This window comes from Cucurbita pepo, chromosome 8 (genome assembly GCF_057944985.1).
Source record: "Cucurbita pepo subsp. pepo isolate OVF chromosome 8, ASM5794498v1, whole genome shotgun sequence".
Taxonomy (NCBI): domain Eukaryota; kingdom Viridiplantae; phylum Streptophyta; class Magnoliopsida; order Cucurbitales; family Cucurbitaceae; genus Cucurbita; species Cucurbita pepo.
Genome location: NC_141805.1, coordinates 9,589,423 through 9,603,866, shown reverse-complemented (window position 1 = coordinate 9,603,866; position 14,444 = coordinate 9,589,423). Strand labels below are relative to the sequence as shown.

General features: G+C 35.3%; 3 protein-coding genes across 5 annotated transcripts; all 3 read left to right on the top strand.

Moving 5' to 3' along the window:
• Positions 1 to 244: 244 nt before the first annotated feature.
• LOC111800867 (photosystem I reaction center subunit V, chloroplastic-like) lies at positions 245 to 916 on the top strand. The gene has a single exon (XM_023684762.2). It carries the CDS (start codon positions 309 to 311, stop codon positions 783 to 785), a length of 477 nt encoding a protein of 158 aa, XP_023540530.1. The 5' UTR covers positions 245 to 308; the 3' UTR covers positions 786 to 916.
• An 814-nt stretch (positions 917 to 1,730) lies between these two features.
• On the top strand, positions 1,731 to 5,425 carry LOC111800859 (uncharacterized). 2 transcript variants are annotated; one of them, XM_023684745.2, is made up of 8 exons: positions 1,731 to 1,878; positions 2,068 to 2,227; positions 3,855 to 3,958; positions 4,111 to 4,152; positions 4,238 to 4,325; positions 4,526 to 4,625; positions 4,841 to 4,944; positions 5,031 to 5,425. In XM_023684745.2, exons 2-8 carry the CDS (start codon positions 2,097 to 2,099, stop codon positions 5,152 to 5,154), a joined length of 693 nt encoding a protein of 230 aa, XP_023540513.1. In that variant the 5' UTR covers positions 1,731 to 1,878; positions 2,068 to 2,096; the 3' UTR covers positions 5,155 to 5,425. The 2 variants fall into 2 exon arrangements, with proteins under 2 accessions (XP_023540513.1, XP_023540512.1); XM_023684744.2 differs by having other exon boundaries at positions 4,523 to 4,625.
• A 1,334-nt stretch (positions 5,426 to 6,759) lies between these two features.
• LOC111800833 (uncharacterized) lies at positions 6,760 to 12,797 on the top strand. Of its 2 annotated transcripts, none has more exons than XM_023684706.2 (10): positions 6,760 to 6,938; positions 7,063 to 7,289; positions 7,730 to 7,915; positions 8,941 to 9,067; positions 9,215 to 9,295; positions 9,405 to 9,598; positions 10,139 to 10,234; positions 10,309 to 10,402; positions 12,066 to 12,182; positions 12,389 to 12,797. In XM_023684706.2, the coding sequence occupies exons 2-10, from the start codon at positions 7,113 to 7,115 to the stop codon at positions 12,490 to 12,492; spliced, it is 1,176 nt and encodes a 391-aa protein (XP_023540474.1). In that variant the 5' UTR covers positions 6,760 to 6,938; positions 7,063 to 7,112; the 3' UTR covers positions 12,493 to 12,797. The 2 variants fall into 2 exon arrangements, with proteins under 2 accessions (XP_023540474.1, XP_023540473.1); XM_023684705.2 differs by having other exon boundaries at positions 6,761 to 6,938; positions 7,057 to 7,289.
• Positions 12,798 to 14,444: the final 1,647 nt, after the last annotated feature.

The following is a 14,444-nucleotide window of genomic DNA, read 5'->3' as shown; positions in this document are numbered from 1 at the left end:
GTATAGATAGTAACTTTCAATTCTTTTAAGTCTTTCTTAGTCATCATATTCTTATGATCGTTATGTGGTCTCAGTTCATTGATATAGCCCGGAGTACTCGAGAATTGGATAGAAAAATCTTTAAACTAAAAAAAGTAGCCAATCAAACGCTTCCATGTCACCTCCAAAAATCCTCTTCCTTCCATCTCATCCTCACAAGCTATATCTCTCATCTCAACCACCTCTATTACTTCAAATATATGATCCTCATCCTCCCTCAATTATCCACTCCTAATCTCAACACAACAGCTAATCTCAACACAACAGCAATGGCAGCCGCCGCCTCGTCCTCCTCTGTTTTCGCCGCCTCGTCCTTCTCCGCCGCTGTCGGGAGGCAGCAGCCGAACCCCTCCACCATATCATACCAAGGCCTCCGCCCACTCCCGGGGATCAAATCCAGCCGTAGCCTTGCAGGCGTCAAGAGCCCAAGATCCGTGGTGGTGAAGGCAGAGCTGAACCCATCAGTGGTGATAAGCCTGAGCACAGGGCTGTCCCTGTTCCTGGGGAGGTTCGTGTTCTTCAACTTCCAAAGGGAGAATGTGAGCAAGCAAGTGCCGGAGCAAAATGGGGTGACCCATTTCGAGGCAGGCGATGTGAGGGCGAAGGAGTATGTTAGCTTGTTGAAATCTAATGATCCTGTTGGGTTTAATATTGTTGATGTTCTTGCTTGGGGCTCTATTGGCCATATCGTTGCTTATTACATCTTGGCCACTTCTAGCAATGGCTATGATCCCAAGTTCTTCTAATTGTGGTTTGTATAGCTATATGTATATCATCAAATCAATCTCTAATGGGGTTTTGTGGGATGATTGGGGAAAAAGAAGGTGGGGTATGTGACTTGTTTGAGTATCATTATGGCAATGATTTCTTTCGATAAGCATCTCGAGTAGATATCATTCTCATTTCGGGTGTTATTATCTTATTATTACATGGATTTCTTTTGATTATTATTGCACAAACGACATGTACAAGTGACACGAGACAAATGAATGGATAGGTAAATGTACGTTTGAGAAGGCATTAGAGATAGTTTAAGGGCTAGAGAGCATCCGTGCAGGGTATATTCTCGTAGGGTTGGATATTAGGTATTACTATACTAGATGAAAGTTGATTGTGATTTCTATGATGCAAATAAAATAGTGGCGACAAACAATTGTTGCAATCGAGCCATGTTAAGGGTCGAGGGAGAAGTGTCATGATATAAAAAGAGGATGAATCATGTAACGACCCAAACCCACCACTAGTATATTGTAACGACCCATGCCCACCGCCAGTAGATATTATATTATTTGGGCTTTCCCTTTCACGTTTCCATTCAAGATTTTAAATACGCGTCTTCTAGGAAGAAGTTTCTATACTTTATAAAGAATGTTTCGTTCTCCTTTCTAACCGACGTGTGATCTCACACAAATATTGTTCTCTTTGGGCTTTTCTTTTTTAGCTTCCCCTAAAAATTTTTAAAACGTGTCTATTAGGTGGAGATTCCACTACTTACAAAAAAAAATGTTTCGTTCTTTCTCCAATCGATGTGAGATCTTATAATCTACCTCCTTCGCGACTTAGCATCCTCGCTGATACTCGTTCCTCGCTCCAATCATGTGGAGTCTCACGAAATGTTTTTGTGTCCTTGAAATTCGAAAATGTATAATTATATTAAAAAAAGCGTTTAATAAATATATGAACTAAATTTATTTTTGATATTTAAATATAAAAAAACAATAAATTTATAAATAAAAATTCAATTTTTAAATCGATTATTTCTTCTCTTTCAAAGCCATCGATCCTCTGCCTTCCACATTCTTGCACCCATCGACAAGAATTACAGAGGGGATCTCTGAGGTAAATCAAGTTCTATCCCTTTTCATTTTCCAGATTCAAACACTTTCAAGTTTTCTTTCTTGTTAATTCGATTCGATTCAATTCGATTTAGGTTTATCGAGCTAGGGTTTTCTCTGGTTTGTGTGACTGCTTTTTCGTTCTTGTTTTACGAATCTAAAGAACCGTTTTCCATTTTCTTTGCGTTTGAAGGGCCGAGGAGACGAGGAAAAAGTCTAGAGATGACTACTGCAGCTCGACCCACATGGGCACCGGCTAAAGGTGGAAATGAACAAGGTGGAACTCGAATTTTTGGCCCATCACAGAAATATTCCTCCAGAGATATCGCTTCTCATACGACCTTGAAGCCCAGGTGCGTGTATTTAAGAAATGTAATTGTTAGTTGTATGTGGCTGAGGGTGCACTTACTATAGTTTGTTGATTGCGTTTGTTCATTAAATTTTCGTAATGTTGTGTTCTTTGTACAAAGTCTGTCGTTCTTGGTTTTGTTTAATCGTCTATGTGTTGCGACTTCTGAGGGATAATGATTGTACATCCATAATGAACTCGTTGGGGTCTTTGTTTATGATGTGCACTGAGTTTTCTAGTGAGTGTAATGTTCTTAAACTGGAATTCTGAGAACTAAATTGGTTTAATGTGGATGTGATTTGTTGGACAGAATCTTCATTCATTTTACTTGATCTTTGCGAAGGTGAACTTTTTTTGGATTGTTGGATATTGATGTTTCCACTTCTTGGATTATGTTAATGGCCCGTACCCACCAATTCTCAAGGAACTTTGCTTACTCTTAGGTTTAACTCCTGGAGACAACAAGGGTTTTTGTACATTAAAGTTTCGCCTTATGGTTGAACTAAACTTTTGGGAGAGTCTCTCTAACGTCCCGAGTCCTTACCTCTAGGATCACCGTGGGTGTTAAGCCAAGGTGAAACTTAGAATGATTTTAATTAATTGGCTTTCATTGCTGGTTATCCCCATTTATTTTTCTTCACTAAGCAGGGTAATGACCAATTTAATACATAGTATAATTCCTCTAACTCTGTAGATGAATTTCTATTGGTATGAACGAAATTATAGAAGGGGATTTAAGGGAGTTACAAAAAAATAAAACGTTTTCATTGGTGTGTATGGAAGTTAAAGGAAAGAATTGAAGGTAAGATTTGACTTAGTATTCCATGAGGTGTTTGAAGGGACAATTGAATCCAAGATTTGAGAAATGGTTCTTTTTTTTGAAGTTATAGATTCTTCTTTTACATTCCAACCATATATGTCATAGACTTCCAGGATAAATGTCAGCATTCAGTCATAGAATTTCTCTTTAGTGATCATATAGAAAATTGATGAACATTTAATGAATCAAGTGAGAAAAGGGAAAATTGAATTGGAAAAGGTTGAAGATGAAGCCCCCAAAGCTTGACCATGTATTCCACCACTATTCTTGCAAAAACAGCTATAGCTGGAGCTGCTGGAATTGAAATTGGCAGAGTCATTGGAGTGTCTCTTTTGGGATCTTGTTATTTTGGCTTAAACCTCCAAGCCGAAGGCGCTGTTTACCGTCCAGGAAGGAAGGACTTCCATAACATTATACTAAAGGCAAGGAGGAGCTCTGGTTTGCCCTCAGTGAGATGATCGAAGAAAGATTTAATTTTTTCCCTCCACAAACTTTGCAATAAGTTACATTCTTGCCTATCCCTTCTATCTAACCATTCAATGAATCCTTCACAAACGTCATGAGCAGCTTTAAAGTCTCTGTATTGGAGAAGAGACTGCCATCAAAAAGCTCACACAATCATAGTTAATCTGTTACTTTAACCTATTATTACAAATGAGACATATCAGCCATGTCTCAAAATGAGAATTGACTAATCGATTTATTATCGGCTAATGGCTATTCTTTGTTTTATGTTTCCTTGGATATGGTGTTGTTACTTTTCTTCCATGATTTTAAGTCTCTAATCACTTGTCATTAATGATGCATGTAGGAAGGAAGGACAAGATACCCATGATGAGTTGCAAAGGAGGAATCTCAGGGACGAGTTAGAAGATCGTGAAAGGAGGCATTTCTCATCAAAGAATAAATCATATGGTAAAGACATCCATTCTTTAGAAAAATATAGAATAATTTTTTTTGTTTGTTTTCGTATCATTTCTTATGGTTTTGTTCAAATATCCTTTTTCCATACTGTTGTATGACATGTTTGCAACGAGTTGATCATGTTTCACTTGCATAATTTGCAGATGATAGAGATCATAGAAAAGGAAGCCAACTTCTGTTAGAAGGTTAATTCATCAGTTTCTGTATGCTTACATTTAATAACACATTCACTAATTGTTTACTTAACCAGTTGTTATATATGTTTATTAGGCGGAAAGAGAGATATTGAAGATCGTATTATTCCACGAAGTTTAGATGCTGACGATTCTGATGTGGACGTCAAAAGTGACAACGAGAGGTTGGCTGGTTTGCTGGTTGGCTGGCTTTCCATTTTATTAATATACTAATAAAACTATTTTCCTAGCCTTTTTTCTCTATACTTATTAGAGATAGCTTTAATTGCTTCGGCTTTTTATAATATGAATCCTTGGTCCAAGATCTGGTAGTCTAGTTTGTTTTGGGGTTGAGTATTGAAGTATCTCTAATGTTGAATAGCAGTGATGATGATGAGGATGACGACGACGAGGATGATACTGAAGCTCTTTTGGCTGAGCTGGAACAAATAAAGAAGGAAAGAGCGGAGGAGAAGCTTCGGAAGGTGAGCCTTTTGTCTATCTAGATAGTGTCATGATCTGAAGTTGTGCTTGTAGAACCTTTATTTTTCTCCAAGATTTAAAAAGAATGCACCATGAGTCGAGTGATTAGTAACTGGTATCACTTCGAGTGGTCGAATCTTTTAAGACTAACGAGCTCGGAAATGCAGAGTTTAAATTTGGCTTCATCAGTTGCTTAAATCTTCGTTACGATGTATAGGAAAGACAAGAGCGGGAGGAAGAGCTTAAAGTCAAGGAAGCGGAGTTACTCCGAGGAAATCCACTGCTTAACGAGCAACCCGCCTCTTTTAGTGTCAAAAGAAGGTCAGTTGGTCTAATTTAACCATTTTTTCACAACTACTATGAACATCTATTCTGATGATGCAACTTCCTGTTGGCTTTTGGGTTAGATGGGACGACGATGTTGTGTTCAAGAATCAGGCCCGTGGCGAAACAAAGACTCCTAAGCGCTTTATAAACGATACCATCAGGAACGACTTCCACCGAAAATTCTTGCACAAGTACATGAAGTAACATGGTTATCAAAATCTACTGGCGCTAAAGGATTCAAGTAAGTTCGTGTGGACACTAAAACTGTATATTTGTTTTATCCGCATTACATAATTCGTAGTGTGACCTTCAGGTACCAGCCTCTATGAAATATGCATTGAATATTTTCAGTTTGCCTTCTGAATTAGATGAACTATAAGGATCCAAAACTATGTCAAACGAATGATTATTAAAATGCTTTCATGAGTGTCTTAGCTCATACTTTAATAGCAATAATGATGATTGGTCTCCCAAATATTGGATTGGCTAGGACCCTGTACTTCAAATACTGTAGCCGAGGACCCTGGCTAGGAGAATCCAGACTTCTTGTAAGCCACAGTTCTTTCACCAAATAGAGCTTTTCGAGTTGAAACATGTATACCGCTCTAAAGATCGATGAAAATGTTCAAAATATGTGAATATAGAAGAGTAACCCGATTCGAATAGAAGTCGAGAGATGTTTGCTTAAACTTTTAGGTTTAGTGGAACTTCACCAAATGATTTCAACGATGTAAAATACCGAAACAAAGACCTGGTCTCAGGTTCGGTATCGATTTTGGACTTCGACCAAAGAAATCTCGACCATACTGCAACTTCAACTGCTTGAAATAGCCTTAGCTTGTTAAAGTACTTTGAAGCAATACTCAATTGTATTCACCAGTGTTTTGTCCAATCCTTCCCAACTTGGACAACTAGTTGTAGATGTTCTGGTGACTTTCCAGCTTGGTTCGAGAGAGTCGAAATGGCGATGGATCTTCGGGAAGACTTGTGTTGCGACAGCTTAATGACTCCATTGGGGAATTTAGAGAGTCAAAACACTTGAAATTTTACGAGCTAAATTTTCTTATGAATTTCAAACCGGTAGATGCTTGTAAAGAACGAGTTAGCTTACTAAAACTCTCTTACTCGGTTGCCCACAATGTGTTATTCATCTTTTTACTAAATTATGAACTTAAAATTACCACGTTTGTTCTTTAGAAAATTATTATAAGGATGGCTGAGAATGCTCGATATATATTTTTTTCTACCTAAAGAAATATTTTAAAATGATATATTATTTCATTATAATTTGAGTTTTTATAACATTTTTATATTAAATTATTTAATCTTAAATTTATAGGTTATTTTATAAAATGAGTTAGTTTATATTGATAAAAAAAATTAGATTGAAATATTATTTTTCATTTTAACTTGAAATACTAGGGTTAATAATTAAATTATTCCAATAATAAATTTTATAATTAATAGCGTTGTTTAGTGAATTATATATACATTATCAAAATAGAGAAAATATTAATTTAAAAAATTGAATTTAATAGACCAAATTGATAAATTAATTTTAAATAAAATTTACCGAAGATAATATTAATCTTCTTTTATACTTTTAAATTCTCAACTAAATACCATTTTCGAATTTTAAAATTGAATTAAATATAAAAAATAAAAAGATTTGTTCTTATTTTCTACAAAATTCTTTGTTTTTAAAAACAAAATTTTGAAACATTAATTGGAGTATTTGGTGTAATTTGTTAATTTTTTAAAAATTATATTAAAAATATTATAATAATATATTTTATTCACAGTTTAAACCCTAGCCAATTCCACTTCAGATACCTCGTGCCGCTTAAACCTTCCCTCTCCCGCCTAAACCCTCCTCAGCCGTGCCGTTCACAGCCGCCGCCGTCGTCGTCATTCTCGATTTTGCTTCTCCGCCGTGCTGCGTCATCTTCGTCGATCTTCGTCGATCTTCTTCCTTCTCTTGGTCTCAGGTATTCTATCTGTTCCCTTCTTTTCCCTACAAACTCTCTCTTTCGGGTATCTACGAGTTTCTTAAGCCCTAAATAAAACCTTCTCTATCTGATTTTTTTCACGTAACCTTGTTTAAAGTTACAGCCGAGCCCGACGACCAGATAACTGTGTGCAAATTGAGTCGAAGGTTTATAATGTCCGGTAAAGATAAGAACTTGCATAATATGTCGGAGTCGGATTCCGAACATGAAGATGTTGGCAAAGAAGGCATTGAATGGATAATGAACCTTCCAGATGTGCCCATGAAGCTCCCACCACATGTAGAATTGCAGAGGACTCGCGTCGAATGCAAAGCCGATGCTCCCATTCATGTACCCTTCTCTTCCTTCTCCCATGTTTTGTTTGTTTTATCATCTTACTCTTTTTTTATTCGAATTCTAAGAATGATGTTCAATTCAATGGAGTATATGTTTTGTTTTTGTTTTAGTCTTTTTGTTTTCTTTTTGATGCGGAAGCTATGTAGAATCTTGTTCAAGTCTTTGCTCCTAAGCTTGAGGAAATATTCTTTTTAAGACGTTTAATTTAGTTATGTAGTAGGTTGAAATGCATGAATAATATCAACCTATTAAATTAAGTTTCATGTTTTTGGAGAGAAGCGAATTTAATGGTTATGACTTTGTATGTCTATATTGTTTTTCCATCTCTGTGCTTGATTTTTATTCATGGAACGTGTCTGGCTATGTTTGATACTGTAATAGGGTTGTTTAAATTTTCTTCTCATGGTCCTTGTGGAAAATGTTGTCTTTTGTAGACGGATACGATACAGTATTCTGGAGCATATGCTTCGTTGGGTATTGATAACAGCTTACGACTGGATTCTTTTCGCAAGAACTTTAAAATTGAAGTGATTGATCTCAAAGAGGATGACATGGAATTCGACATGATCGGCATTGACCCATCCCTTGCTAATGCATTTAGGAGAATCCTGATAGCTGAGGTAGGTAATCAAGCTCATTGAATTAAAAGTAAACTACTTGTTCTTTTTAGATAAGATTTTTTCTGGACTTTTGGTGTATGCCTCCTTGTCACCAATTCTGGTGCGCTACTGTGATTAATATATCAAAAAGCTCTTGAGATTTAGCTTGAAGGCCCGATTTAAATTTTTATTCCCATGATTGCACATTTTCTTTATCTGAAGCCTGTGTTTTGTATGGAAGAGACATATGCTCATATGATAATGTATGGAAGTTTGGAGTCTCCGTGCCTTCTGTAATGGTTAGAAGAATAACTTTGGAATATCGTCTATTCTTCAAAATAAGAAAGTTTGTTCATGCTATTGAAATTGAACTTCAGAATTTTCATTTAAAGAAGTGAGACTTTTTGTTTTATAATAAAATAGTAACTATCATAACACAGTTTTGCCTTTTTTCTTCCCTCAATATTTTTTGATTAAATTAAGGCTTATGCTTTGTCTCTCCTGTTGAAAAGCCTTTAGGAATGCTTTTAGATCCTGTTTGGGATTAATTTTACAGGCATTTAAAGTGACTATGGTGAAATTTTAACCCTTTTATTCTCTGGTAAATCTGCTTATTAAATTAAATAACCTAAAGAAAACCACTTCTAAAATTACCTTGATCTGTGTAAGATCTGTTTTCTGTAGCTTTTAGGATTGACTTCCCAAAAAATATGATAGCTCTTCTTACTAACTTTCCATAATTTCCATTTTATCCCATATTAGTCTAGTATTTCACATTTAAGTTTGAAATTTATCCAACGCTTATTTACTAAATATTACAACTAATTTTTCTGAAAGCACAGTTGACAATTATTTTAAAAGTTGTAGCTATGCCAAACTAGCCTTAGTCTGTTAGAACGTTCCGTATTAGGGATGTTTATTAATGAATGGAATGTATGTATTTTTTTCTGTTTGCATTTTTCATATGCAATTTCCTTCTATTTAAACAATTACAATATTTACATTCTTGCTATGCTGATATGGGTTTGATCTACCTTTTTATGCAGGTTCCCACTATGGCTATTGAAAAAGTATTGGTTGCTAACAATACATCAATAGTCCAAGATGAAGTGCTTGCCCATAGGTTAGGTCTCATCCCGATTCGTGTTGATCCAAGGCTTTTTGAGTACTCAGGTATTTGTGTGTATGTATCTGTACATCTAATGTGCTTATGTGTGCTGATAATGGAAACTTTTATATGCATGTTAAGAAATAATTTCTATTTGGCTGACCCTAATACTTTCTGAAGACGCTTAACTAATAACTTCTGTTCAAAATTAGATAAAGACACGCCAAATGAGAAGAATACAATTGTTTTTAGACTCCATGTTCGCTGTGAACGTGGAAAACCTCGTCTTACCGGTATTTTTTCTGTTTCCTTTATAATATAGGCTAAAATTTCATAATTATAAACTTTTTTCAATATTTTCTTGTTTCACTACTAATGCTGAATGTATGATGGGTGATTCAGCGACGTCAAAAGCATTGACATGGCTACCAAATGGTAGTGAATTTCCTTTGGTATCTGATAAATCAGTTTCAAACACAAAGCCCAAAACATATACTTCTTTTAGTTGCAGCCAAGACACGCTGCCAGAATTTGCCAACAATCCAATTGGTCCAAAGGACGGTGATATTATACTTGCTAGACTCAGCTCGGGTCAGGTAACTGACCCGAAAACTTTATCTATTTTCTGTTGAAATATTGGGAAGAAGTGGTGTGCATGGGTAGGTGATCAAAGCTGATGAGTTATGCTGTAATGTAACATGTCTTAAATTTAAATTGTGTTTTGTTTGCAAATAATCGTGGAGCTCTGTAGGTATTTTAGGTTAATTGAAGAAGCAAATTTGGTACAATGTGTATAAAAATCATTACATATGAATATGAATTGGCATATATAATTTATAACTGGAGTTTATATCACTTCGTGTATGTGGTGCTTGTGCTACCAGACTAATTATTTATACTGCAAGTACCTTTACTTCCAATTGAAATCCATTTTGATAGTTCCAGTTCCGGTATTTTTAATTTCTTTGTACCTTAATATATTGTAGTTTTCATATTAGCAAGAAAATATTATAATGGAATTACTCTCGAAGCAATTGGATGTTTGTAATGCTATGATTTTGGGTACATTTCAGTGCTTCATGTGTCTGAGTGGTTAGCAGGTGTAAGTTTCTTAATTTTTGTTTCAATATTTATAGGAAATTGAACTTGAAGCTCATGCTGTTAAAGGTATGGGTAAAACACATGCTAAGTGGTCTCCAGTGGCCACTGCTTGGTACAGAATGCTTCCTGAGGTAAGAAAATATGTTAATTTGTTACTCAAAGATACATAGATGTTTTGAAGCCCTAACGAAAGTTGTGATATTAGGTTGTACTTCTGGAAGAGATAGAGGATGAGTTGGCAGAAGAACTCAAAAACAAATGTCCTGTTAATGTCTTTGACATTGAAGATATAGCTAATGGTTAGTTTGCTTCATACATATTCTATTAATTTATGTTTATACTCGGAACATTACGGTGGTAATGTTTCGGTGATGGGAAGGATTCTTTAAGATTGAAGTTCTTGTTATGTATGGGCCTCTTTGATGATGTTCCCATTGCTTGTTTCCTGTTCCCATTTCTCATATTTTAAGAAACAAGTTTGTTTTTGATAATCATTCTCATTTCTTGTTTCTAAAATTTAAAAAATGTATCTAAAGTTGGTGCCAAATTTCAGAAGCTACAAGAAGTAGTTTCGATGTGTTCCGTTTCTTTCCTCCCATCTTCTATTCCTTTTCCTCAGTTTTCTAGGGCTCTTTCTTCAAGCTTTCTCCTCTCTCAAGCATAGGCACATACACCTGAGGAGTAAAATTTTTGCTCGATATCTATTTGATTTCTCGTCTTCTGTTTCCTCTTTGATTTCTGCTCTGTTTTCCGCTTTCTTCTTGTTCATTTAATTCTTTGAAAGAGTATTTTGAAATTTCCTCGAGTGTTTGATTCTCCAGCATTCTCTTTAATTTTGTGCTCTCATTAATTAAATTTCTGCTGATGTTGTGCTGGGTTTTAGTATGCGTTTTGTGAGTTTGATGTGTTTTGTATATTTTATGGTATTCTGTGGCCGACTATGGAAAAATATGTTTTTCTGTGTATTTTTTGTTCTGGTGTATGCCCTTCTTTTATTTTCTCCTGGATTTTTCATGCTTCTATACTGTCCTGGTATGAATCACTAGTGGACCTTGTTTTTCTTCATTTGGTTGGTTCCAATCATTCTTGTCGCTTGGATCCCCATTGTTGTGCTGGTTTACTTCTTTGGGAAGTCTAACAGGGAGTCTAACAGGGAGGGGAGGAAGATTAATGGAGACTTTTGGAGTTGTAGCTAAGATTTGTTCAAGGAAGTGAATTTGGTGGCTGTTGTTTTTGCTGTTTTGGGATGCTTCGCTTTGTGTAGGAAGACTAAGGAGTGTTAGAGTTGCTTAATCCAGGCTGACTTTTGGATTCTGATGGCTAATTTGGGTGGGGTAGAGGAAGGATTTGAGGTTTTGGATCAAAAGGATATTTGGGATTTCTGATGAGGGTTAGATTTGGTAATTGTTTTTGTTCCTCTATGTTGGTTTTCTGACATCTGTGGGTGCGATGGTTCCTCTGATTTGAGGCATTAATGGGTTATTTAAGCTTTATTGAAAAGAAGAAACAAGAAAAAGTTACCCAAGCTTTTGTTTCTTGTTTTTTCGTTTTCAAGAAAGAAGAAACATAAATAGTTTTGAAACATATTCTCGTTTCAAGTTCTAAAAAAAACAGGAAACAAGAATCAATAATGTTATCAACTGGGGCTTATATAACTAATTTCCCTACTTCTTGGGAGTCTTATTTATATCCTCTTGGAGTTTTAGCCTTGAAACTTTTCAAATACTGATAGAAAGTTGTCTTTCAATGAAAAACCAAAAGAGAGTCGAGTTTTTATCCTCTCCCTCGGAATGCTATATCTCCTGCATCCCTTTCATTTCTGATGAAAAGATGATGAGTTATTTGGTTCTTTCTTATACTGCAAAGATGGATTTCAAATGGTCGCATGTTATTGGTCTATTTTTTCCTAATTCAAATTGATTCCTTTTTCTCCCACACTTAATTATTGTCAATGATTTGTAGGTAAGAAAAGGGCAACTGTTGCACGTCCACGAGCTTGCACATTGTGCAGAGAATGCATAAGAGGAGAAGCATGGGAGAAACGTGTCTCATTGCGTCGAGTGAAGGATCATTTCATTTGTAAGTTATGGATTTTTATGCACAACTTAGATGGTAGAACTAGACAGTTCAGCACCATTATTTATCAAGTGACTTTTTTCAAAATCACTTTTAACTGGGTAAAAACATACTCCCAAATAAACACCCATAGTTATCTTTTGTTAATGGTTCCAAGAAACTTATTCCTCATTGATTAAGTTCATTTTCGTCTTTCCTTTCTTCTGCAGTTAAGATTGAATCAACAGGAGCTTTACCTCCAGAGGTGCTGTTCACTGAAGCTGTAAAGATTTTGGAAGATAAGTGTGAACGTTTAATTGCTGAGCTCTCTTGATTCTTCCTGTCCAAAAGAGATGAACGTGTATATTATTTCATTTTATTCAGCAGCCATCAATTTTTGTAATATAGGAGGTTTCATTTTCTATTTTTCTTTTTAATTGACAGTAGAATAGTAAGTTTTGCTGATCTCTCTTGATTCCTCCTAGATCTTATGAATGCCAACTTGGAGGTGATCGAATAAGAGAATAGACAAAGATAATGTTATTTCTTCAATGGAATTCAAGTCTGTTTACTTACTAAGGAATTCAAGTATCTAAGATCTTTGGGTACTTCAATTTATAGAAATGTAAGCTTGTTATACTTTCTGTTATGTAGCTTATTAAGATATGCTGGAATGTTTAGATGTTCATGTTTACTTGATGAGATTTGTTGATGACAGTCTCTATTATAATAGATGATGTTGTAAAGAGCAACAATTATTTGAAGCAAATGGCTCCATTTTGGTCTCCCTTTTCTTTTCCTTTTTAGGAAAGGCGGTTCCATGATTGAGTTGGAGAGTTGAATGAAACATTTTTCATTGGAAACCTCATTCTTTGTAAGGGTTTGGAAACTTCTCTTTAGCAGACGCGTTTAAGAAAATCTTGAGAAGAAGCTTAAAAAGGATGAGGTTAAGTTCTAAAGGGGGTGGATATGAGGCAATGTGCTATCAAGGACACGGAGGTGGATTTGGGGGTCCCACGTAGATTGGAGAAGAGAACGAGTGCTAGCGATGACGTTGGAGTGGGTTGTGAAATCCCACATTGGACATTTATTATAAGAGTGTAGAATCCTCTTCTAGCAGGTGTGTTGAGGAGAAGTCTGAAAGGAAAAACTCAAATAGGACAATATTGGGTTTAGATTGTCACACCTTCGCTCTATTTTCCTTTTTTTTATGCTACAATATAGTCTCGAGTTGTTGATCCTTGAGTGCTCGATCCTTGAATTAGCTGTTAGCTGCACAGATTTCTCCAACTTTCCACGTTTTGCTCTTTGTTTCACTTAAATCCATGAGTATTTTGCTCTTTGTATTTATATCTTTTCCAGTTCTTAACTCATTGTATATAGAGCGTTCTGATTGCTGTAAATTGCATTATTTGATCCTTAAAAGGTATATCATCTGTTCATGTGCCATTCCCATCTGACTTAATTTTGTGCATGCCTTTCAATTTTGGAGCATAGCATTCATTTTTATTCACGAACTAGCTTGGGTCAATCCAATCTTGAAAAACACGGGGATCTCGGGAAGAGTAGAAGATGTCGAGTTTGAGCTGGCAAATCGAAGTTACTTTCAAAACCATACGTTCCTATTATTTACACGTGTACAGTGGAACACCACTCAGTTGCTTGCAATTTAGAAGAGAACAGAAGGGAATACCTATTAGCAACAATGATTTTGTATATCATCTATTGTTATTTCACCAACGTTCATCTAATTCCTGAAAAATGTTAATCATTTATATAATTCTTGAAATATATAATAATTTACCTAGGTCAATATTTCTCCATTTTTAGTACATAAGCATATAAGATTCTTAAATTAAAAATTAAAATATAATCGATAATTCAATATTTAAGAACCAAATCATTCAACCCGCTCATATAACTTGAAAACTTAAGAACCGAACCACTTAAATTTGACATATAAGTTAGGAATCTAAATCGTGCGAGAATGGTAGAATATAAAAGCTTTCTTGAATTGATAACGACTGACCACAAAAGATAAAGTTTCTATTCTTCGATTTTTTTTTTATTTTAATTTCTTCCAATAATTATTATTATTTAAAAAATAATAATTCATATTCCTCCTAGATACCCATTGACAAATTGGAATGCATTTGATGATGGCATCACATTTGATTCTTTACCAACATTATTAGAATCTTTTATGAGTTGAGTCTTACCGAATCCGATGTCGATTGGGTAGGGACGTAGATGACTTTTCCATGTCTATTCCCGCTACCTAATTTA

What these genes read in the sequence shown, in the direction of transcription:
- LOC111800867 (XM_023684762.2), top strand. Translation starts at nt 309, where the DNA reads ATGGCAGCCGCCGCCTCGTCCTCCTCTGTTTTCGCCGCCTCGTCCTTC.
- LOC111800859 (XM_023684744.2), top strand. Translation starts at nt 2,097, where the DNA reads ATGACTACTGCAGCTCGACCCACATGGGCACCGGCTAAAGGTGGAAAT. An exon ending in ATCAAAGAATAAATCATATG is followed by an intron (nt 3,959 to 4,110) that starts GTAAAGACATCC and finishes CATAATTTGCAG; the next exon opens with ATGATAGAGATCATAGAAAA. An exon ending in CGGAGGAGAAGCTTCGGAAG is followed by an intron (nt 4,626 to 4,840) that starts GTGAGCCTTTTG and finishes TACGATGTATAG; the next exon opens with GAAAGACAAGAGCGGGAGGA.
- LOC111800833 (XM_023684706.2), top strand. Translation starts at nt 7,113, where the DNA reads ATGTCCGGTAAAGATAAGAACTTGCATAATATGTCGGAGTCGGATTCC. An exon ending in TGGAAAACCTCGTCTTACCG is followed by an intron (nt 9,296 to 9,404) that starts GTATTTTTTCTG and finishes TGGGTGATTCAG; the next exon opens with CGACGTCAAAAGCATTGACA. An exon ending in CTAGACTCAGCTCGGGTCAG is followed by an intron (nt 9,599 to 10,138) that starts GTAACTGACCCG and finishes CAATATTTATAG; the next exon opens with GAAATTGAACTTGAAGCTCA.